Raw genomic sequence first — 25,447 nt, forward strand, 5'->3', positions numbered from 1 at the left:
TAGATAAATTTTTAAGTTTCCTGTGGTTACAGAAGATTTTATTGGCCACTTGTACATTTTGAGAATTTTTAAAATGTTCTCTCTGCCCTAGGAAGTTATAATTTAAGAAGTGATGATTCAATAGTGGGAAAGACACTGCCAAAAACCCTAGGCAATGGCTTTTCTTTTTTTTTTTTTTTTTTTTTTGTCTTTTTCCTTCTTATCGGTACCAGGGATCAAACTCACGACTACACACTTGCAAGGCGGGTGCTTATGCCGCTGAGCTAAATCTCCAGCCCCGCAATGGCTTTTTAATGTGCGCTGTGGCCCTTAAGGCTTCACAATTTGGCAGAGCCCTTGATGAGTAAAAATGAATTCCCTAAACATGTTAGTAAATTTTTGTAGGATTATGTTTTGGATGTATTAATGTGTAACTTATAGGGAATATATTTTCCAAACCCCAAACTGGGATATTGGATTTTCAGAACCAAATTTGATCATTGAAACATGAGATATAAGTAATTATTGAACTATTTATGGGAACTGTGAGAGAGAAATTGAGACTACACTAGAAAATAATTTGTATTTACCAAAACATGAAAGGAGACTGATTTTAAAAAAAAAATAAGCATGAAAGAATAGTAACAGCCAACATTTATTATGTGTTTCAATTTAAAAAAAGAAGTTTGCATAGAGTATCTTAAACTTACTAGTAGCCCAGTGAGATATGAATGCTATTATTATCCCAGTTTTATAGTACAGGAAACATGGGTGACAGGTGTAATTTGAAGGTTGTAGTCTGGGGTGCAGTAAGCCAGCTGAGATAGCTTCTCACCTTCATGTATAGTAGTTAAGAACTGGAGAAATATTCAGTTATTCATGCAAATAAAATGCCTTTTTTGTTTTGTTCTGAGCGGGATTATACCGCTCTGTGCAGGCCCACAGGAATCAAAGTCGGAGAGAAGGAATATCTTTGCAGCAAGACCCAGGGGCATTGTATGACTTTAATTTAGATGAGGAATTGGAAATTGATCTTGATGATGAAGCAATGGAAGCTATGTTTGGACAAGACCTGACCAGTGACAATGATATTCTGGGAATGTGGATCCCAGAGGTACTGGATTGGCCTACCTGGGTGTGTGTGACTGCAGCGGGGGCTGCTCTGACTTATTTTCCTGCCCTTCTGTTCAGACAGCTTACTAACAACAGCCTTATGTCTCATCCTGAGGTTCAGGGATTTAATGCAGAGGTTGCTTTGGTACCTAGAAACGTTGCTTTATTTATGCGATTTTATTGCTTCTCTCCCCAGACTAGATGAATATAGTAGAGCCACATTGTGATTATTTTAATTGTGATGTCAAAGATAATTTATAAAACAGACATCAGGCCCCAATAGATGCTGCTGAGTTAGGTGCCATGGCTACTGGGCTTACATTGCTATCTGAATGCATGCTCTTCTCCTTCATAGGTTCCATGTAATCACTGTAATTTCTCATTCTGGGAACCAGTGCCCACCCTCCAGGGACAGGGTACATGAGGTTTGTAGGTATATATTGTTTAGCATTACATTTTTATAACAGGAACACTAAAAAACTCACAAATATAAGTAACAGGAAAGCAATCTAACATGTTATTAATAAATCAATCCTAATGGCTTTGCTCAGAAGTTCAGAAAGTAGGCATGCCTTTTACATCCAGATAAAAGGTAATTATTTTCATGGAATAGTTTTTTTTTTTTTAATCATTTTGAGATAGGACAGATCATCATTTTCTTTTTTTTTTTTTTTAATTTTTTAAATTTTATTTAAAGTAAGACAAAACAATACTTTCAAAGAAAAAATAAACAGTAAGAAAATCACCAGTTGATGTTTACATACTGTCATTTTAGAAATAGTTGTTCAAGATACAAAAGTGGAGCATAGTGGGAATTCAAACAGCAAGACTGTGAACAGTTCTGTTCAACTACCCAACAAAAACTTAGTAACATGGTTGTCAATCCTATACACTTAAACATACATGCAGTTATCCATATCTTCATTTATGTTGAGATTAAACAAACCAAAGCAGGCTAAAATCACTCTGAACAAAGAATAATAGTATTTCTGGATTTGATCATCATTTTCTTAATGCTCAGTTGCTCAAATTGTAACATACAAGAGTGTGAGAGACAATACCTTGAGATCATTTGTAGCATTCTTGAGCATCTTGCTAATATTCTAAGTTACAACAAAGTAGTTAATATCATAAATCTCATTTATCTCTAATTTTAGTTAAATTAACTGTAATAATTTAGTGTGAAATCATTTTGTGCAGCATGTTTGTGAGTCTGAAGACAGGGAAGAAGTGGTGGTGTGTGAATTATGCGAATGCAGTGTCATCAGCTTCAATCAGCACATGAAGAGAAACCACCCAGGTTGTGGGCGCAGTGCAAACCGCCAAGGATATCGAAGCAATGGCTCTTATGTGGATGGCTGGTTTGGTGGTGAATGTGGAAGTGGGAATCCATACTACCTGCTATGTGGCAGTTGCAGGGAGAAGTACTTAGCTCTGAAGACTAAATCTAAGACAACAAGTTCTGAAAGGTATCTTCATATTTTGTCTATATCCAGAGCCTATGAATAATATATCATACTGAAGACATGGGAACTGTAGCATTTTTGCATGTGAAGAATTATTACCTGCCTTAAAGCCTTATGATTGCTGAATTGGGGGCCGAAACTATGGAGGGATTGAGGCATTCATATTCCCTGTAGATGTGGAAGTGTTTTAGGATCTTTGAAAGGCCAGGAATAGTGACATGGTAGCAGGCACTTTACTGGAGTTTGAGTTAGTGTGATTTGTTAACAAGTAATCAGGACCCTTGCCTAATCCTTTAGAAGGAATATGATCAATTTTTTCTATTGACACGTCTTACCATATTTCTGACCATCTTAATTTCTTACTGAAAAAGACTATCCTGTTTAAATGAGGTTCCATGAAAATATTCTGTCTGTATATCCTTAATGTCTAGTAAGTAGTTTTCTTCCCTTGTTGTCAACTATTCAATCTTTAAGGCTTTTATGCAATCAAGTTTGATTACAAGAGTTATTGTAGGAGATCAGAAATATCCCTAGTTGTCTGGTACCACAGTTATTGATTTATAAACGTGTACACATGAAACATTTTTAAATTTTGGCCTGCTTTATTAATGACGTCTTAAAATATTTTAATGATTTAATTTGCATTTGGGGTACTAACTGTTTTATACAAAAACACAATGTTCTTCATGTTTGGTGCAGGTACAAGGGACAAGCTCCAGATCTAATTGGCAAGCAGGACAGTGTATATGAAGGTAGTTGTTTTGACAGCTTCTTTATTTTACATGTATTTTTATGTATATTTTATGCTTAACATTTTTTACTAAAATTTACCATTGTGTGTATTCATGGTTTGAGAGCAATAGTAACCCTACTTTCAAACTCAAAGGATAAAGAACGTAAGCTCACATCTAAGCTTTGCTATAGGATGTTAATTTCTATTTGGCATAGATAATTATTTAAAGTAGGAAAAAGATGTATAATTTGAATTTCCATCCTAATTGTAGAAAGTGATAAATAAAAAGCTGAGATGAGTATCGTTTCTGGAGCATTTATTTACATGGAATAATGCCCTCCCTGATGATTATGGATGTGGTGAAGAATTTTTTATTGGCACATGACAGTATTTTGTTATGTTGGAAGCCCCTATGAGCAGCTGTGTCACATTTACTATTACTTCAGTGGATTTGACCACACAGACTCCCTTCCCCTTAGGGATATGGTTGAGGTTAGGGTTAGTCTCTGCCTCAAGAGTACAGTTAGGTCAGGGTTACCAGGAGATGGTGCCGTACTTAATTCTGTGGGTGCTAAATTTTCAATATGTCTGCATTATAAATGTACTATGTCGCACAATAACCTTTTCCAGCAGAGTTGTGTTGTGTTTATATTCACATAGCATACATTATTTATTTAAATTCCAGAAGACTGGGACATGTTAGATGTTGATGAGGATGAAAAGCTAACAGGTGAAGAAGAGTTTGAATTGCTTGCTGGACCACTTGGTTTAAATGACCGGCGCATTGTGCCAGAACCAGTTCAGTTTCCTGACAGTGATCCCCTGGGAGCTTCAGTCGCAATGGTCACAGCTACCAACAGCATGGAAGAAACTCTGATGCAAATAGGTAAACCAGAATGCTGATTCATATTGATATGATCTTCTATTTTAATTTTTTTTCTGTATCTGTTAATATCAGGAGTGGCCTTACTTATTAGAAAATGTCTCATATAAGTAGTTGTTAACCTAGAAATATTTGAATTAGAATGTAGAAATGTGTAAGTTTCTGTTAAGGAATATCTTATATTGTGAATTCCCACATGAGAAAACATTACTTTGCTGTTTTCTTGCATTTTGGATCTTGTGTAAACTAGTAAAAGATTTCACTAGTTCAGGTATATTTTTTTCTTACCTTGTTGATAACTAAAAAAAAATGTTTTTCAGGTTGCCATGGCTCTGTAGAAAAGAGTTCCTCAGGGAGAATAACATTAGGGGAGCAGGCAGCGGCCCTCACAAACCCTCATGACCGGATAGTAGCTCTAAAGCGAGTGACTGCAGCTGCGCAAGTTCTTCTGGCTAGAACCATGGTCATGAGAGCACTGTCTCTTCTTTCAGTCAGGTAAGCGCTGTTTTGTGCCAGTTGATGCCAGCTTAGCTTCTGGTATAGGTTAGACAGGAGTTTAATATTGGCCCAGAGGATAGATTAAAAATTTGAAACTTGAATATCTACTGATGAATGAAAGGTGTTAGACATCATTATTATTCATTCATTCATTCATTCATTTAATAGCTGGCTTTTTACTGTAGAAATAATGCTATTATAGTAACTGGATAAATTGAATACATTATAGTTTGTTACCTGAAATTAGAAACTAATGTTGCTGCATTTGGTGTCAAATAAAAGTTATAGGTTAAGTGTTTCTGCAGAATAGACCAACTACAGAGCTAAGTCTTCTTTCAAGTTCTAACAGGAAACTCTTGTTATGTTCGTGCTATGAAGTCCAGTATGAAAAAGAAAGAGAAATAAGACTACTTAAAAGATATCCATATAAAAAATAATTAAGTAAAAATATTTAATGGCCAATCAGTGAATGTAGAAGAAAAGAAAAACACAAAATAAAATTTACATAGAACCATGTAGTTTTGACTCAAGAACAGACAAATAGGATTGCAGAAAACAGAGTTTCACAAACTGACCCACACTTATGTAGACAGTTGATTTTTTTTTTTTTTTAAACTCAGGACCTCACACTTACCAGGCAGGCACTGTGCCACTGTGCTACATCCCTGACAAGACACTTGACTTATACTTTGGTTTGTGACAGTGGTTTATACAGCAGAGCAATGATTAAAGAATGGTCTTTTCACTGAGCATGGTAACGCACACAGGCCTATAATCCTAGCACTCACAAGGCTGAGGCAGGAGGATCACTGGGAGTTCAAGGCTAGCCTGGACTACACAGTGAGTTCAAAGCCAACCTGAATTGCCTGACATCAAGTATGCTGTCTCAAAAAAACAAAAAAAGAATGATCTTGCCCATAACTGAGATTGGGTCAGGTAGTTTATCCATATAGAAAAAGAAAAGTGAGTCCTGTCCCCAATCTTACACTGACTCAGGTAAGTGACCCCAAAGCTATTCTAGCTCTCTATATGAAAGATAAGTCAGTACAGGAATTTATTCTTGATCTTGGAACAGACAGAGGTTTCCTAAGCAAAAAATGTCTGTCTACCATGAATATTGAAAAATCAGACTGCATCACAATAGAAAACTTAAGTCATTAGAAAGTAAAAACGCAAACCACAAGATGGGAAATGACATTAGCAATGCATACAATCAATAATACATCCAGGGGGCTGGGGATTTAGCTCAGTGGCATAAGCTCCTGCCTTGCAAGCAGGCAGTTGTGAGTTCGGTCCCCGGTACCGATAAAAAAGGAAAAAGACAAAAAAAAAAAAAAAAATACATCCAGAATTCCTCTAAATTAATAAGAAGAAAATGGACAACTCAAAAAAAAAAAAAAAAATAGGCAAAGTCCATTTTAAGAAGTTCTTCACAAGCCACGCATGGTGGTACATGACTGTAATTCCAGCATTTGGGAGACTGAGGCAGAGAGGATCACTGGGAGTTCAAGGACAGCCTATGCTAATACAGTGAGTTCATGGCCAGCCTGAACTGCCTGGGTAACTTTGTCTCAAAAAACAACAGCAAAAGAAGTGCCTCAGAGCTGGATTCAGTGGCCAGTAATTGCAGCTACTCTGGAGGCTAAGCAAGAGGATTGTGAGTGCAAGGCCATTCTAGACTATCTATAGAGATCTTGTCCCAGCAGCATCAACAGCAAACCTGAGAAAACTAATTTATGTCATTAGTTTCTCTTCCATTAAGGGCATAATGACTGAGAAGAGCCCAAGGTAGGCATTGGAGGTGCTGTTAGTTTTGTTTGTTAATCTGAAGGGTAGTTACAGAGGTTATTCAGATTGTGAAAATTCATGCTCTTGAACATTCTTTTGTGTTATTACCTGGTAATTCAGTGATACCTCGAGTCTGTATCAGCCAATAATAATATGAGAAGGGCTTGGATAAGTTTCCAAAGTGGATAATAATTTTGAAGTCTATTAAGATGTTTACAACAGGCAATAACACAGCTATCAATGGCCCCATCAAAAGACTACTGCTATTTTTTTGTCCATCTGGTATGTTTTCCTTTCCTGACAGTGGTTCCAGTTGTAGCCTGGCTGCGGGTCTTGAATCTCTGGGACTGACAGATATACGAACACTGGTTCGATTAATGTGCCTGGCTGCAGCAGGGAGAGCTGGTCTCTCCACAAGCCCCTCTGCTACAACAAGCTCCTCAGAACGTTCACGTGGTGGTCACAGCAAGGCCAACAAACCCATCTCCTGTTTGGCCTATCTGAGCACAGCAGTGGGATGTCTGGCGTCAAACACTCCTAGTGCCGCAAAACTGCTAGTGCAGTTGTGTACGCAGGTAATCTGGTCACGTTGCTTTTCGTATTGCAGTGTTTATCCCCCAGTGATTCTTGAAGAGCCTTTTAAAACAAAATCTTTTTGTTCCACAAGTATAAGTAAAAATTAAACCTGTTTATTCTAATTGCCTCTTTAGAACTTGATTTCTGCTGCAACAGGTGTGAATCTTACCACAGTCGATGATCCAATTCAACGTAAGTTTCTACCCAGCTTTCTCCGAGGGATCGCTGAAGAAAATAAGCTTGTAACCTCCCCAAACTTTGTCGTAACTCAGGCCCTTGTAGCATTACTAGCAGACAAAGGAGCCAAACTGAGACCTAACTATGATAAATCAGAGGTTGAAAAGAAAGGTAAGTATCATACTATTGAAATACAGTCTTCTAATCAACTTGATGCATGTTTTAAAAGATACGCATTTTGTATGTGATACATTGTATAACATGTAAAATATTGTTTAGAACATAAGTATATGGATACTTTGTGTCTATAAATGGAAACAAATATTAGAAAATGAACCAAATCAATGTTTCTAGATTATGGTTTGAGCCACAATAAATGGTAACCTTCTTAGTTTTCTTTAGTAAAATTTGGGTAAAGGTAGTATTGTATTATGTGATGATAACACCTTAAAAGGACCACTTAATCACCATCCTCAGCCTGGTGTGGTAGTACATGCCAGTAGATCCAGCGCTCGGAGGCTAAGGCAAGAGGATCATGAGTTTGATGAGAAAATCATGAGTGACACTGCCTTAAAAAACCAAAACCACCCTTTCCCCCATAAGAAAAAAATCACTACTCTACCCTGGTCTTCATCAAGATCATTTGGGCAAGAGAGGCGCTCCTAGATTCGTCAGTCCATTTCTTTGGCTGGCCATTAAACCCCAACCTCTCTGTGTGTGCATATTTGCAAGCATGGAGGTGTTGAGGATCAAACCCATGGCCTTGTGCAGGCTAAGCACATGCTGATATGCTGAATCCCTGAACTGCACCCCCACTCCCAAAATCCTCTTTGATCAACAAAAGACAAACTTATTTTTAAGGGAATGAGTCTCTGCCCAGGCTTTAACATTTTTCCTGCTGCATTCTCCCATCTACTGAGTTTGCAAAACAAGAACTATGAATTGATGTATAAGATGTTTATTTACAATGAATCAGATTTAATTTAGAATTTGATGTGATAAAAGTGCTTTGTAGCTTACAGAGTGTGTATGTCAGTTAAGTGCTTTATATTTTAGTTAAATGATTGGTTGTAAAAGTGCTAATTCTTAAATGGGTTAAGCCATGTTTGTTCATCACCACCAATTCTCACCTGGACATCATTTCACTATTTTGTTTAAGCAGGTTTAACTGCCCAATTGTATGTCCATCCTTCCTATGATCCTTCTGCCATAGGCCCTCTGGAGCTGGCTAATGCTCTGGCAGCCTGCTGCTTGTCCTCCAGGCTGTCTTCACAGCATAGGCAATGGGCTGCTCAACAGCTTGTGCGCACTCTAGCCGCGCACGACCGAGACAACCAGACTGCTCCCCAGACACTGGCTGACATGGGAGGTGATCTCAGAAAATGCTCCTTTATCAAGTTGGAGGCGCATCAGAACAGAGTGGGTATTTTAGCTATGTTAATCACCTATGTAAAATGAAACAGTTTCTGACAAGCTAGAAGTTTAGTCTTGGTTTTTTTGTTTCTTTCTGTCAATTTGTTAGTTGGTTAGTCTGTCTGTCTTTTAGTCTCTCTGTCTCTCTGTTGGTCTGTCTTTTCTCCCCCTCTCACCAAGATTTTTCTGGTAGTTTCTGACTCTACTTTCTCTGTATGCTGAATTGACTTAATAGTATACAAATAGGGAACGAGAAAAAATACCCTAAAAACTAGCTTTAGAAAAGACGAATCTAGGAGCGCCTAGCTTTTTATGTGGGAGGAAAAGAAATTGACCTATTTTAATCTAATCCCTTAGATCTCTAAAGAGTGATGAGTTTTTTATTACTTGAACAATTTCAGAAACACTTCTTAGCTGTGTGTGATATATTAAACTTATATAATCTCAGCATGTAGGAGACTGAGGCAGGAGGATTGCTATGAGTTTGAGGCCAGCCTGGGCTACATAGTAAGTTAAAGAGTGACTTGAACTATATGCTAAGTTCTTGTCTCAATTAAACAAACAACCCTTAGTCTACAATGTTTATTTTATAGAAGATATATTTATACTTTATTGAATTAAACATTTAGGCAAAATTTTAATAGCTCTCAGGCAGTTGATTTAGGCATAGAACCTCAAAGTTATATTTTAAGGTATCCTAGCTATACTGAAGCCAGATGTGGTGATGCACACCTGTAGTCCTTGTACTGTGGATCTTGAGTAAGGAGGACCTTGAGTTCAAGACCAGTGTAGACTACTTAGCAAGTGGAAGCCCAGGCTGGACTATGTAGTGAGACCCTAACTCCAACAAACAAGTGCGCGTATATGCAAGCCATTTAGAAAAAATGTAATCAGACATTAAATCATAGCTTAGATTCTTTCCTTTTACAGTTTCATGGCAGATTCTTAATAGAATTTTTTCAAATGATAAAGCTATTCGAATCAAACCTTGCTTGAATATTGCTGGACTTACCTTTTTCAACTTGTCTAGGTGATGACATGTGTTTGGTGTAATAAAAAAGGTCTCTTGGCTACCAGTGGCAATGATGGCACCATTCGGGTGTGGAATGTTACCAAGAAGCAGTATTCACTGCAACAGACCTGTGTGTTCAACAGATTGTGAGTGTTGACTTCAGTTACATAACATTTAAGGCAGTCCTCATCACGTCTCATCTCGATTGTGTAAACGTAATCAGATTGTCGCTACACTTTTAGAAACGTTGCTTTTAGAATAATACTCTAAATCTCCAATGTGTGTTTTTAACTTTTAGCTAGTTATTCAGAAATTGCAAATGAAAAGTATCTATATTTGGACTTAGAATTAAATAAGGGTCAACTGGCAAATGCTAACTAATTTAGGTTAATTTTGTATCAGTCTCTCAAGGGTTGTTTGGAAAATAGAGCAATTATATTGCTTTTATATTAGAATGTAGCATTTTTTATAATACCATAGCCAGCTATAGATATTTTTTCCCTGAGGACTTCACTAATGATTAGGCAAACAGAAATCAATAACTCTGAATAAAAATGTGTACAACCGATACAAAATCTGAATGTCTTGGCTTACAAATTATGTACTAATTAAGTGAGGAATGATCAAGGTATCAATTTGACATTTTTCAAATGATAATAAGTACTAGCAAATACTGCCAACATGCCAGCCAGCGTTTTGAAAGAATTCTAGTCTCTATGAATTCTGTATTTTAAGGTTTGGGGTTTAGGTTACTTTTGGATAATGGAGATTAAAAATCCATATATATTTGTATTCCAGGGAAGGGGATGCTGAGGATAGCCTTGGGTCACCCAGTGATCCAAGCTTTTCACCTGTTTCTTGGAGTATCAGTGGCAAATATCTAGCAGGGGCTTTAGAAAAGATGGTGAATATCTGGCAAGTTAATGGTAAGTGTGTCATGTAAATACAGAAAAATTGCCTAAGCCTTTCTCTTAGCTTTATGAGTTCAGCCAGTGGCTTCTCTCTACCTTGGCATTCACAAACTACTTCACAACTCTGAAAATCTGTGCACAGTGTGGTTTAAATGAAGAGAGCAGACCCATGTTTTCTGATTTGTCTAAGAGTTACAACCTAGTAGCTGTAAACTAAACATCCTCTTAATGTACAGTTAAGTATGTCTGAAGGAGAAGTAATAGTTACTGGATATTAAGCTATGTTTTCTTTTGAACCACTTGATATTTTTCAGTTATTTTTCTTTCAGAGATACACATCTCAACACTTTATTATCTCTCTAGATAATAGAAATTATTGTAATGTTGGGCTTATTAGTATTTTTGTTCATTTTTACCTATTTGAGAAATAGCTGTTCCACATATTTGAGCAATAATGAAACTTAACTCTAGATAAACTAACCATGTTAACTTGGACATTAGAATTGATTGGAGAAGGTGTATTTGACATTTGCCACTAAATATTGTTGCTTTATTCTCTTTTACTAAGCTGTCTTTTTTGTCTTACTAATAATTACCAAACAGAAGTCTATTGATAATGATGTATATAAACAAAAGATCCTGACTTCATAGACTTAAGGATTAGTCAGCTATTCTGAAAACTGGGCATTCCATTGAGTATATTAAAAAGCAGTAATTTTTTTGTTCCTGGTGTTTTAATGAATTAAGCAATAACTCATTAACATTTTCTCCCTCTTAGGAGGAAAAGGATTAGTAGATATTCAACCTCATTGGGTGTCTGCCCTGGCTTGGCCAGAAGAGGGTCCAGCTGCAGCCTGGTCGGGAGAGTCTCCAGAATTATTATTGGTGGGACGGATGGATGGATCCCTAGGACTGATTGAAGTTGTTGATGTATCCACCATGCACCGCCGAGAACTGGAGCATTGCTATCGAAAGGATGGTAAATGACTATGTCTGTATCTGATTAAGGAAGTTCCCCAAAATCAAACAGATTATTTCATTTTGTTTTATTTTGGCTCTAGCTTTTATAACTGCTAGATGACTATAATTCTTGGCAGTGTTTTCTCAACTTTCACATAGTTCTTCATTTTCATTGCTGCAGTTATTTATCTGAGAAATATTTCTGTCCCAGTCCTCTGTCACATGTTTATCAGAATGTAATTCAGTCATTCCTCTTTAATGTTTATAAAAGACTCCAGGCCTCCCTTTAAAGTTATAGCTCTCCAAGAGCAGAAAAGATAATCTTTGGTAGAGATGAATTGAGAAATAGGAGGAGGTGGAGGATTAAAATTTCTGCCAGATAAGAGACAGTAAGAATTTGGCTTACATTTATTTCTCAAAGATATTTTGAGTAGAGGCTTCTTGCTAGTAGTATTTGTAAGTTATTTTGGGGGAATGGGATAATTCAGAGGTCATAATGCTGACAATGCAGGATTTTTGTTGTTGTTTTTTAATTTCTTTTTGAAAAATCTGAGGTTTTAAAAGGTAAAAATTTTTTTCCATTCACTTAATTCCCACAGTCCTCTGTCCCACCTGTATAGGTACTCTTTTTTAATTCTTTCTGCTCTTTCAGTGTTATATACATTTAAAGCAAAGATGAATATAGATTGTTAGATCATTCTGATAGAATATGGAATCCCACTGAGTAGGGAATATTGAAGAAACAGAAGGGGCAAATAATTCTTATACCTTGGATTGGATTATTTCACATCTCAGTTTCATGGTAAAGTCTTGAACCTGGTACAGGGACTTAAAATCAATCAAGGAATCTATTTATTGTCTCTTTTTTTTTTTTGTCTTTTTCCTTTTTATTGGTACCGGGGATCGAACTTACAACTGCCTGCTTGCAAGGCAGGCGCTTATGCCGCTGAGCTAAATCTCCAAACCCCTATTGTCTCTTTTTCAACAATGACTTTCAAAAAAATGAGAGATTAAAAATAGGTAGCCTTTGTCACTTACAAATGACACTTTTAAAATGGAAATCCCTGCTGTAAGTCTACATTTTTTCTCATGCATTAAAAAGCTGCTTGTAGACCTAATGCAGTGGTTTCAGTAGCATATATTTGTTTCAGAGTCTCTGTCTTTTAAGTCTATGATGCCAGATCTCTCCCTTCTGTTCTTTGGCTTTTATTATGTTAGTGTCTGTTACTTGCATTGCGTGGTTCAGTGAAGACAGACAATTTGCAGTGGGATATTTTGATGGAAAGCTGCTGCTAGGAACAAAGGAACCCCTTGAGAAAGGAGGCATTGTTCTGATTGATGCGCACAAGGTAAATCTGGCTTCACTATATGGTTACCTTTTCTTCCATTTTTGCTACAATATTTCTTGATATTTGTTTTTAAAATAATTCTTTCACACTGGCCCCTTACGATTTAATATTTTACACAATCTTTGGATCACATATATACATGGAAACTTGTATTTAAAAATCCATCAGGAGAGGGAAAATTAGTAAAATCAAAGCGGTGCTATCATAGTATTGTGAAAATATCCCCTCTTCAGCATGCCTTCCCAGAAACTCCACTTACAGAAGGTAATTTCATTCCTTTAGGCAAAAGTTGTCAATTTAGATATTTACATGATTGCTTAGGCAAGTAATGCATGAAACTAGAGGGGTTTAAAAAAATCAGAAAAGGAAAGTAGATATACCTGGAAAATATAATATTATATGAAATAAACCAGACACACAAATTTAAATACTCTATAGTATCTCTAATTTGCGTAAGGCAAAGTACAAAGAATAGTAAAGGATGGGTAGAAGGAGACTAGGGCTGACTCTCTTCCAAATTGGGAGGTGTGCAAGATAGCAAGGATATGGGCTGAGGGGGAGAGGACAGGGAATAATAAGTAAGACAGAGATGCTCTGGGTATAGGACCTCGTACCATGGTGTATGAGAACATCGTATGCCATATACGTGAGCTCAGATTAACAGTGTCAGCAGGAAGGAAAATGGGAAAAGGAGATTTAGAGGAGGAAAGAGGAGGAAGGAGGGAGGTAAAGGGGATTAAAGAAAGATGCAAATTGTATTATGTACATGTACCTATTCCCCAATATGATTTTAAGCTGCATGTACTGAGAACATGTACTAATATTTTTTAAAAAGCCCTAAAAATAGGAAAAAAATGAGAAAAATACACAGCCATATAAACACAGAACATGTCCCAGATTTTCATGTTTGCTTAATTGGTATGAGGGTTGCTTTTTTTTTTTTTCTTAGTTTTTTTTTTTCACACTGTAGTAATTGCCAGTCAGTAAAATGACTTTTAATAAATGTATGTACCAATGAAAGATGACATATTCCTTCAGAATCAAAATTTCATAATTTATCCAACTTAACATTTTTTGTGCTTTGTCTATACTTTATTGTAGACTACATTAAAGGGCAAATTGAACAGTGGTTGGGAATGACATGGCAGTATCTTATTCACATAAACTGTTGATTTCAGAATAACTGAATTATAAAAGTATAAGGTATAAATTATTGAAATTAAAGTATTTCTTGTTAACTGAAGCATTATTCTGATTTTTCCTTCCCCCTACAATTTTAAGGAGACTCTTGTTAGCATGAAATGGGACCCAACAGGCCATATTCTTATGACATGTGCCAAAGAAGAAAATGTGAAGCTCTGGGGGCCTATTTCAGGATGCTGGTGCTGTCTGCATTCACTCTGTCACCCATCTATTGTGAATGGCATTGCTTGGTGCAGCCTTCCAGGGAAAGGATCCAAGTTGCAGTTACTAATGGCTACGTACGTCGTGAATTTATCTTTCTTAATTTTTATGTTAGTATAGACTGTCATCTCCATTAAATGTGGCAATGTGGCTTCTTAGTAGTTTTAAAATAGTATATTGGCAATTACTATTCATATAATGTGAAATGATAAGATAACCTCAGAGAAATGAGTACTTCCAATGTGTATCTTGTTATATTATCTCCTTATGTGATTTTTTTTTTTTTTTTATTTAAAGTGGCTGTCAGAATGGTTTAGTGTGTGTTTGGCATATCCCACAAGATACCACACAGACCAGTGTGACTAGTTCTGAAGGGTGGTGGGACCAGGATTCAAACTGCCAGGTAATATTCTCATATTTTTAGTACCAGAGATCAAGCTCACAGCCTCGCACTTGCCGGGCAGATGCAGTAACACTGAGCTATTACTCCAGCCCTGTTCTGGTGTTTTTGAAGATGTTTATCTGAAACCATAAATTGTATATGTTATCAGAAGTAATTCTCTTTCAGTAAGATACTCACTGCCATACCCCAGGGGGCAAGATCTACTAGGGAAATGTAAATCACTGTCATGCTTGATTTTTCTGTAAGTCAGAGACACTGTAAATTGTTTGTTACGGTTATTTAATTCATAGTGATCATTTTGATGGCAGTGAACAGAATAGATGCTAAACAGACCAGTCTTGTCTTTGGTGTAGGTAAGTAGACACACCACGGGAGTCCGATGTCTGTAAGAACTTACAGTTCCTTACAGAGCCAGCTAGATAAGTAATGTAAAGTTCATGATGCTGGATTTTAGAAGGTAAAGGTGGAAAAGTCCAAAAACAACACCACCTAAGAAGCAAGAAGTGCACTTGGCTTCATATAAAAAGCACAGCTGCCACCGAGCTGACTGTTGCTCTCCAGGATTGGCAGCCTATGTTTAACAGTATGTCTACCTTTTTAATAGAAGCCCCACACCCAGTGTTTTAAATAAAACCTCTCAATATTAAACATTGGCATCTGACTTGAAATTCTTTAAAACACTGAATGGCTATCAAATTGTCTTCCTTGACTAGCAGTCGTTTTCCATTTTGACTGTGACATAGTTACCCATGCATGAAGCCCCTCTGTGTCTCTGATGCGTACATCGTTATTATCTCTTTCATGACTAGAGGGGAGAGGGAGGTGAAGGGCAGCAAGGAAGATGGAGAGAGAGAGGGAAGGGGACAGCAAGGAAAGTGGAAAAGGAGGGAAGGAGCAGCCAGTGCTCTGATGGGAGGGAACTATCACAGAAATGAAAACGTGAGCAGTAAAGGTAAACCCAGTTTGCACTTTGTCCTATCAAAAGGCCTGTGGAATGATCTTATTTTATACTTTTAAAACCCACAGAGCAAACATGTTGATGAAACACTGTCTGTGTGACAGACCCATCAGCCAACAAAAAGAAGAACCTATCCATGTAGAATTACCATGTGAATTCACAAGTGTTGGGGGATAAAAATGAAAATTACAGAACGCTAAAATTAAGTGGTTTAAAAGCAGAAGTCAGAGCTGCACAGTGGTACATCCCCATCCCCCCCACCCCTATAATCTCAGCTACTCAAGTGGCCAAAACTGGAGGATCACAAGCTGGGGGCCAAACCTGGATAACTTAGTGAGACCCTGCTTTAAAATAACATTCATAAGTGGCTAGGGATGCAGCTGAGTGGCCGAGCATTGCCTGACATGTACAAGGCCCTAGGTTCCATTCCCAGCATTACCTCCAGCAAAAGAATTTTTGTCTCTACAAGATACTTGGAACTTTGAAATACAGTAAAAGGATAGAAAACTAGTTAAAAGCATATCCAAAAAGATAAAACTAAGCTTCAGCAAATGAGATGTAGGCTCATAGTTCATTTTTTATTCAGTAAGGCTAACTAGTCCTTGTGAGAAGTATCTCTCTCCCAAACCTCAGTTCTCTACTGAAATATACAATTTCCAAAAAATGAATTGTCTGACCTATTAATTGTTTAAATTTTAATATATTGTGAAAATAATGAATTGCAGGATGGATATAGGAAATCCACAGGAGCCAGGTGTGTTTATCAGCTGCGGGGACACATCACTCCTGTGCGGACCGTCACATTTAGTTCTGATGGGTTGGCCCTGGTGTCTGGTGGTCTCGGTGGACTCATGAACATTTGGTCTTTAAGGGTAAGAGCATAGATTTTATTTTTATGGTAAAGAGGATTTTTACATATGATATGTTAAGGAAGATTTTTGTATATGATAAAAATTAACCAATGCTGGGGCTGGGGATTTAGCTCAGCGGCATAAGCGCCTGCCTTGCAAGCAGGCAGTCGTGAGTTCTATCCCTGGTACCGATAAAAATGAAAAAGACCAAAATAAAATTAACCAATGCCAAGAATATGTTAATTTCTTTTTATGGATAAGTATTTTTAAAGTCAGCTAGACCCTAGAGAATTGGATAGTGAGTAAGCAATTGGACCTCGTTGAATTTAGCTAAAGTACAGATTTTAGCAAATTTTTTTTTAATGTATAGATTTTAAATCTCAATGATGCCTAAGGTTAAGTGATATGTATTGATAAGTATATTTTATTTTAGGATGGTTCTGTCTTGCAAACTGTTGTGATAGGCTCTGGAGCTATTCAGACTACAGTATGGATTCCAGAAGTGGGAGTAGCTGCTTGCTCAAACAGATCAAAGGTAATACTAGAGTTATGTCAAGTCAGAGGTTATCAGGAATCGTAGTTTGAGCAACTTAGTTCTTCGGGGAGAAACCTGATACCGAAGGGATTGTTACTTACTCAAGATGATGCAGCTACTTTGTGGTAGAAAGAATTAGAATCTAGGAATCTTGATTCACTGTCTATTACTTTCTGTACTGCTCCCTGGGCTGTGATGAGAGTGCTTAATTTTTGTTGTGGATGTTTGAGACAGGGTTTCACTGTGTAGTCCAGGCTGATCATGAGCTCATGATGATCCTCCTGCCTCAGCCTCCCAAGTATTGAGATTATATACATGTGTACCATAATGCCTTGTCAAAAGCACCTAATTATTGAGTGATTTCATTTCCTGCAGAAGATAGAAATTTTGACTTTCTGTTATCATTTTTTTCTTTTTGTCTTTTTCCCCCCTGCCATCATTTTTGACATAGCACTAAACAAATGGTGGTGAACCTTTTGGAGTTTCAAAGATACAAGCAGCAGCACATGTGCCATAGTTTTGCCACCACTGCATGAAGTTGACTCAAGAGAATTTTCTCTGAAAAGAAAGTATCTCAAAATCTTAACTCACTTTTGCAAAATGTATCTGGGCTCTCAAATTTAAGATTCTAATGAAATACTGGCCACCTGCCGCCAAATATTTCTGTGGTATATTATCCCCCATAGGATTGGTGCTCATTCTCTTAAAAATTAGGTTTGCGTTTTATGTGGCTAAGTAAAGTTAAAATAAACTATCACTTTGAAATGTAGTCTGACTAGAAGTAAATTACAAAAATTACCCACTTCTAGGAATATTTCAAATAATGTCTTCTTTCTTTCTTTCTTCTTCTTTTTTTTTTTTTTTTTTTTTTTTTTTTTACTTTTTATTTTTTATTTTTTGGTACCAAGGATTGAACTCGCGACCTGCTTGCCAAACAGGCGTTTATTCCACTGAGCGAAATCCCCGGGCTTATATGTTGTCTTTACTATTAAGAGTATTTTGTATAAAGCCTGAGTAAATAAAACATAGAGCCACAGTACAACAGTTCTGCTGCTTCTGGAGATACGTTCCCCTTAGTAGACAGATAACTTCATCATCTAGTGTCCCTGTGTTCATGTGAGACTTTTGAAATATACTATACTTTGTCCTTTTAAGTCCTGCAAAATCCTGCAAGTATTTGACACTGTTTCCTTAAAGAGAATCAGCTTAATCAAGGTAGTTCACACATTTTACTATCATTTCTTTTTCACTCATTTTACTTACACAAAATTTAAAGTAGTTTGAAGTTCTATCCACATTAAAAGTACAGCCTTTTGGGATGTGAAATGTTAAAAACTCAAAGACGTTTAATACAGTTACTGAAAGAAATTTCTCAGATTGAATAATGATAGCATTCTCTTCTTTAAACATTCATCATATGGCATGATTTGTTTTCAACCAGGATGTTTTGGTCGTGAATTGTACAGCAGAATGGGCTGCTGCCAATCATGTGCTAGCAACCTGTAGAACAGCCCTGAAACAACAGGGTGTGCTGGGATTGAACATGGCCCCCTGCATGAGAGCATTTCTGGAGCGGTTGCCCATGATGCTTCAGGAGCAATATGCATATGAAAAGGTAAGATGGGCCTAGAGGTCTCCTGGTGCATGGTACTTTAGAATGTGAATTATGGCTTTGAATTTATCCCCTTAGAGTGTGAAATCTGAGAAAAATAAATGCAGTTATTTGGGCAGAATCAAATGAAATCAGTTGTGCCTAAAATAGTTAATCAGTAGTTTTTCAATGTAAAATAAAATCATAATCCTTAAATTTAAAATATTTATATCATTGTTTTTCAGAAAATTTTTTTCACTCAAAAACTTCTTAAAACATTTGTGCCTTAGTATGTGATAATGTTTTTCTGACCCATGTGTCTGTGTTTGTGTAGCCGTGCATTGTTAGGGGGCTGCTTAGAAATGGTTGTGGATGTCAGAGTGTATCTCCTTCTGTTTAGCAGGTGATTCTTTGTGGAAAGTTTAGTAAAACAGCTAGGGCAGACCTGAGAAGGGTCATTGAATACTAGAATGAAGAACTGTTGAATCAGGCCCTGTTGTCCAGGCAGTGATCCTAGGTAGCCTGTCTCCTAGCTCTCAGTATCATGGTGTGTCCCAGGGAGAACTCTTTGGGTTTTGTTTCCTTCTTTGCCAAGCAATCTTAATATAGTCAACTGTTACCACACAGAGTGAATTTCCCTGTGGTATTTGACCAATTTGTCCTTTCTGGACCCCTCAGTCTCTCTCAGAGTTGTTCTGCCAGGGTATGGGAGTGCCAGTTTCCTTTGATGGCTACCAGTATTCTCTTGGTAAAAGAAGAAATGTGAGAGGAGACAGATCTCTAGTTTAACTGGGAAAAAATCTGTTGAAAATCTATTATACACATAGTGATATCCAGATTGGATCCTGAAGTAAAAAAGGAGTCTTAGTGGGGAAATCAAATAAAGTTCTGTAAGATGTTAACATTAGAGGAAGTTGAGTGAAGTATAATATATAGAAATTCTCTATACTATGTGCATAATTCTGTAACTGTAAAATTATTTTAAAAGAAAAAGCTTAAAAATAGTAAACAAAATATGATTATAAGCTTTCAGAATAGAGTAAATTAATTAGTTGGGTTTGGTTTTTTTTTTTTTTTTTTTTTGAGAGTAAGTAAATTTAGAATTTTTTTGTTTTAATTTTATGTAAGGAGAAAAAAAAGCAAAGGGTACAAGTTATACAGAATTTCAGAAAAAAATAAACAGGAAATCACTCGTTAATAGATTACATATTGTCATCTTAGAAATATTTGTTCAAGTTACAAAATTAAAGCATATAAAGTGGACATTCAAATAGTGAGACTGCAAACAGTTCTGTTCAATGATCCAACAAAACTCAGTAATATGGTTATCTATCTTATACACTTAAATATATATTCAGTTATACCATTTAGAGTACTTTCTTTTCCTCTCTTTTATATAATGACAATTACACATTTTGGGTTTTATTATTCCCACAGTTCTTATTACTTTTTTTTTGAAGAGAGTAAAACCAAATGTGACATAACAGCATAGACTCAGTCACATCAAAAGGATGGACTTAATATATAAAGTAAAAACATAATACAAGGTGATCAACAATGGTTACCATGATGCCTCTTGCTATCTTAAAAAGAATTGCCTATATCATCAGTTATAATAAAATTGAACAAAATAGTAAAGAACAAAACCAAAACATTGGAGACATTACAGGTCTTCAAAAGAAGACAGTAGTCAACCAGAATGGGCATCATAATGAATCTTATTATCTTCACAGTTGTCGTCTATATTTTCGAACTTGGTACTATGCAGCAAAACAGAATAGAGGAAAATCAGTCAAAACAAGATGGTGAGAGCAATGCAGGGTTTCAAATCAAGTTAATAGGAAATCAAAGTGGGTTAGTATAATATATCCTGCTATTTTTAATTTGTTTTTCTCTTAATTAGAAGGATAAAAATATAAAAGTAAATAATAAATGGAGATTTAGATAAAAGGGGGCATAACAACAAAACAACACAGGTCAAAACATAACCATTTAAGCAAAATAGTGTTTAACCACAAATAATCCCAATATAAAAGTAGTTACCATAGTGTCTCATTCTTTGAAATCTTTGGGTATAACTTCGTATACTGTAGCATCAAACAGTGTATCAAAGCAATGTAAAACCATTCAAGGGAATGACAGTATTACAGGGCATTTAGAATCAACTAACAGAAAATGAACAATGGCTTCTGTATAATCTCCTTGCCTATAAAAGGTTTTGTTTATATTATCACATATAATAAGTAAGATACAACCTGTTAAGACCAATGGAGACAGAAGAATAAAAGCTTGATGGGACTTCAAAACAAGATGATATTAAATCAGCACTAGCTATTATGATGTCTTGTTTTCTCCAAAATAGCTGTTCCTACAATCCAATCTTCTCTGCCTCATTTTTGTTGAGATCTTTTTCTGGCATTTGTTGTCAGTTTGTCTTCTTCATTTCGCTTTCTGCTCCATTCATTGTGGCCTCTCTGCCACTGTTTCTGGGATCTTGGTATTTTCCTTTTTTAGAATATCCTGCAGTATTCTCTGTAGAGTTGAATTAGTGGTTGCATATTCCCCTAGTTCCTCTTTATCCTGGAAGCACCTTGTTTTCCCATCAATTTCTAGGGATAGTTGATATCAATCTTGGCTGGAGGTTATTATCTTTCAAAGCTTGAATTATTTCCCCCCATGATCTTCGTGATTTGATGGTTTGTGCCGGGAAGTCTGCTGTAATTCTGATGGGTGTTCCCTTGTAAATGATCTGTTTCTTGTCTCTGACAGCTTTTAATATTCTGTTCTTATATTGGATTTCTGGAATTTTGATTATTATATGCCTGGGTGTAGCTCTGTTTGGGTTGTAGGTGGCTGGGGTCCTGTATGCCTCATACATCTGAGTATCTTTACCTTTTGCTAAATTAGGGAAATTCTCCTGGATTATTTCTGTGAATAGCTTTTGTAGTTCATTTGTTTGTGTCCCTACCTCTTCTTTTATGTTCTTAAGTTATAGATCCTCTTATCATCTTCTAGCCTTTGTATTATTGCTGTTTGTTTCTTTGTTATTTTTAAGTTTTTCATGTCATGCTCCCACCTTACAAATCTGTCCTCCAGTTCAGATAATCTATCCTTAGTTTCTTTCAAGCTGTTAGCCAACTTTCAATAGAGTTTTTAGTTTCCTGGTAGTCTCTCTGAACCTGCTTCACATATTCTATATTTTCTCTATTTTCTCCATCAAACAATTCTCCCCTTTTTTTCTGTCCTTCCATTCCACCATCTGTTTTTTCTTGGGCAGTGCTTAGTACTTCTCTAACTATTCTACTTATATCTTGCTTTATTTCATTAAATACTTTACTTTTGAAGTCATCTATGAGGCTCCAGAGATATCACTTTATGTCTATTGGTGCCAGGCCTGATATCGCATGTTTTGTGTCCTCATTCTCCTTTGTATTTACCTTTTCTGGATCAGTGTTCTTAGGATTGGGGGCCGCAGACCCTTTCTTGTTGCTCCCTCTTCCCATATTTTTGTTTCTTGCATACAAGTGTAAATAGGAAGCACAGGTTTTTTTTGTTGTTGTTTTTTTCTTTGTTGGTTACAGTTTATTTGAATCTGCCGGCTAGGTGTCCCCACCCACTGCAGTGTACTAGGGAGACATAGACCTGGGCAGCCTCTGCTGGGCCCACCCCTCCAGGTCAGTCAACCTACCAAAGGCTTCACTGCTAGGGTGCAATGCTAGGCGCTGGGACCTGGTTTGGGCTAGCCTACTGAATCTTAGTCCACAGCGTTACCAGGCCAAGCTGTCCCCACCAATCCCGCTTGAGAGGGGAATATGTGACTAAAGTCACTGCAGCATCCTGTTCCGGCTAGTCTGCTGGGTCCCAGAATGTCCCGTTGGAGCCTCCTAGTCCATGGAAGAGTCCCCACTCCCACCACTCACCGCAGGTCGATGCAGGGCCCCTCCGCACATCCTGCTCTCAACTCTGTCCACCGATTCCCGCTCTCAGGGCTTTCACGCTTCTCTCTCCCTGCTGTGCTGATTCAGACGCAGCAGCGGCAGCAGGAAATTCAAATCGTGGCTTCCAGAGGCGCGGGTTCCAGCTTCCACGCTTACATTTCATCTGTTCCCGTTAAAGCACCAGGATTGCATTTCTAGTTGGTTTCTCTCAGCTTAGTTCATTCCTGGGTCGGCAGGGTATATCTCCCCTTGCTTAGGACTACCCACTCTGCACCATTCGTGGATTCCAAGCTGGTATTCTCAGACAGCTTCCGTAGCTGCTGCTATCTGTCTGCCATGTTCTCCCGGAAGTCTAAATTTAGAATGTTTGGCACAGGCTCCTAACATAGCATCTTTGCATTTCAGCCTCATGTGGTTTGTGGTGACCAGCTCGTTCACAGCCCCTATATGCAGTGTCTGGCTTCTCTTGCTGTGGGCCTTCACCTGGATCAGCTGCTATGCAGCCCTCCAGTGCCCCCACACCACCAGAACTGCCTCCCTGATCCTGCCTCCTGGAATCCAAATGAGTGGGCCTGGTTAGGGTGTTTCTCTACCACCATCAAGGCTGCTGAAGCCCTGACCAATGGTGCCCAGTTTCCAGAGTCTTTCACCGTTCCAGATCTGGAGCCTGTTCCAGAGGATGAACTTGTGCTCCTAATGGTAAGTGTACCACCAGCTCCTGTTACTGTCACTGAGGTTGCATCGTGGAGGCTCGGCTTAGTAACTTTTTTCTAGCTTGAAGAGCCATAGGCATGGGCACAGATAAACTGAAGTTATGTGATGGTGGGCCTCTGGTGACAGAGATTTATTGTGTTAGTGTGCTGGTGCTCTTGTAAACCTGCTGGTTCTCAGTGACACATTCTTATCTGTATATATTTTAGCTTCTTTTCCTGGACATATTGTGAGGTTTGTGCCACATAAATATTTTAATTTATTGGAATTTTAATTGTTCCCTTAGGGTCAAATAAGAACATGAAAGAGCAGTGAAGTTGCCATGTCTTTTTAATTGTATTTGAGACTATCTAGCTATGGAAACTGTGATGTAGGTGAAATGCTTATGTAGATGAATACACGTCAGCACTTGATCTGATCTAACAGCTCCTTTAATTAGTTAAGATACACACATTGGAATGTAAAAGTATAAATACAATATGAAACGAATATAAATTGAACAAATATAATAGAAATTGAAGTCTAAATACTATATGGACAATATAGAATATTTTACAAAATGTCCTAAATCTATTTGACCCAAATATGTCATTTTGTATCTGTAGAAACAGATACCTAAAATGATTAAGAGACCTTCCCTTAGCTACACAGGGAGCTGACGGGGACAGTAGCTCTTGTATGGTGCTTAAGAAACACAAATGGTTAGTTGTAAATCATCACGCCTATAGTTGACAGTGATAACAAAAAAAATCTAAAAAATAAATATTAGCAATGCATAAAATCAAGCTTGAAATGATTATAAAACTGTTCTTTTAAAAAAAAAAAAACTGCTCTTGTCAGCTATGGTGGTATGTGCCTACAGTTCTATCTACTCAGGAGAATGAGGCAGAATAATCTCTTGAGCCTAAGAGTCTGAGGCCCACCTAGGCAACACGGTATGACTCTGACTCAAAAAAAGTAATAATAAATGAAATAAACTTCTCTTGTCTTAATATTACCATGTTGTACTTTAGAAAGAAGAATTTTTTGTTAGAAGACTTTGTTTTTAGTTGAGAACAGATACACAGATTGTTGCTTAGCAGTCTTGATTCTGACGTGTGCTCTGTCTTGCAGGATAACAGCAAATGGATCAATGGCATGGATGAACAAATCATGTCTTGGGCGACTTCCAGACCTGAGGTCAGTCCATATGGTTGATGATATGGTGTAGTTCTCAGTCACTTTTAATTCTAAGTACGTGTGCATTTGCATCCTGGTGTCTAACACAGAAGACAGCACACAGTACTCTGTATATGCTTTTTTGAACAAAGGATGAGTCTAATTTTTAGGTGATTGTGGTTTCCTAGGACTGGCACTTGGGAGGTAAATGTGATGTCTACCTTTGGGGTGCTGGGCGGCATGGACAGCTGGCAGAAGCTGGAAGAAATGTAATGGTACCTGCTGCAGCTCCCTCATTCTCACAGGCCCAGCAGGTATGTCCCAGAAGAAAACATGGAATCTTGGAAACATACAGTTCTATTCCTTTGCTGTTGGTAATTCACTATGGGAAGAAGCTTGTCCATTTTGTAGTCTGTTGTGAGGAATCACTAAAGAAAGTCATGGTAGGGCTGGGGATGTAGTTCAGTGGCAGAGTGCTTGCCAGGCATGCACAAGGCCGAGTTCAATCCCCAGTACTGCCAAAAAAAAAAAAAAAAAAAACAGAGAGAGAGAGAGAGAAAGTCATGGTATATAACCTTCAGATAAAAGCCTGCCAAATTCTTTATCAGACTTAAGATAACAAGTTTCTAAGTTTTCCTTGCTTTCAAGTGTAATGAATTCACATCGTGATGCCTTAGGCCTATGTAATATGTTTTTATAAAAACTGAGATATTCCTAATAGGTGATTCTCTTTTTGGGACCATGAGCTTGCTGGAGCCTACTGACAGCATCCTTCAGTAATCATGACAGTATATTTCCAGACCTTTCTAGAGGCCACTGCTTCCTCTTTTGTTGTTCTGTGCCTCAGCTGTCCCAGAGTAGACATTGTGCTTTTCCTTGCCTTCAGTTTCTGCCTCTTTCTAGCCCAGTTTCTAGTAGTTCCCCATCATCCTTCCTCTTTCTTACCCAGTATGCTACTAGTTTAGCTCTGCACCACTGACTGAAAGTCCTGTAGATACCATGATTCTAACTTAGTCACGTGGGCCTCACACATCTTCTTG

The 25,447-nt window shown here is 37.4% G+C and overlaps 1 protein-coding gene across 10 annotated transcripts in view; it reads left to right on the plus strand.

Moving 5' to 3' along the window:
• Herc1 (HECT and RLD domain containing E3 ubiquitin protein ligase family member 1) overlaps nt 1–25,447 on the plus strand; it is a 224,833-nt gene that overhangs the window by 177,837 nt on the left and 21,549 nt on the right. For 6 of the 10 annotated variants that reach the window (XM_063246766.1, XM_063246772.1, XM_063246769.1 and 3 more), the window contains exons 44-63: nt 894–1,114; nt 2,293–2,561; nt 3,258–3,310; nt 3,977–4,177; nt 4,495–4,669; nt 6,765–7,035; nt 7,171–7,384; nt 8,376–8,632; nt 9,657–9,784; nt 10,437–10,564; nt 11,328–11,528; nt 12,728–12,858; nt 14,140–14,339; nt 14,560–14,665; nt 16,349–16,495; nt 16,908–17,009; nt 18,451–18,624; nt 22,944–23,237; nt 24,363–24,428; nt 24,596–24,721. In XM_063246766.1, coding sequence (XP_063102836.1) covers nt 894–1,114; nt 2,293–2,561; nt 3,258–3,310; nt 3,977–4,177; nt 4,495–4,669; nt 6,765–7,035; nt 7,171–7,384; nt 8,376–8,632; nt 9,657–9,784; nt 10,437–10,564; nt 11,328–11,528; nt 12,728–12,858; nt 14,140–14,339; nt 14,560–14,665; nt 16,349–16,495; nt 16,908–17,009; nt 18,451–18,624; nt 22,944–23,237; nt 24,363–24,428; nt 24,596–24,721 — 3,464 coding nt within the window. The remainder of the gene's footprint in view (nt 1–893; nt 1,115–2,292; nt 2,562–3,257; nt 3,311–3,976; nt 4,178–4,494; nt 4,670–6,764; nt 7,036–7,170; nt 7,385–8,375; nt 8,633–9,656; nt 9,785–10,436; nt 10,565–11,327; nt 11,529–12,727; nt 12,859–14,139; nt 14,340–14,559; nt 14,666–16,348; nt 16,496–16,907; nt 17,010–18,450; nt 18,625–22,943; nt 23,238–24,362; nt 24,429–24,595; nt 24,722–25,447) is intronic. The other 4 variants (XM_063246775.1, XM_063246776.1, XM_063246770.1 and 1 more) reach the window with 3 other exon arrangements.

This window comes from Cavia porcellus, unplaced genomic scaffold (assembly GCF_034190915.1).
Source record: "Cavia porcellus strain 051 isolate PalLab524CR breed Dunkin Hartley unplaced genomic scaffold, mCavPor4.1 scaffold_4, whole genome shotgun sequence".
Taxonomy (NCBI): domain Eukaryota; kingdom Metazoa; phylum Chordata; class Mammalia; order Rodentia; family Caviidae; genus Cavia; species Cavia porcellus.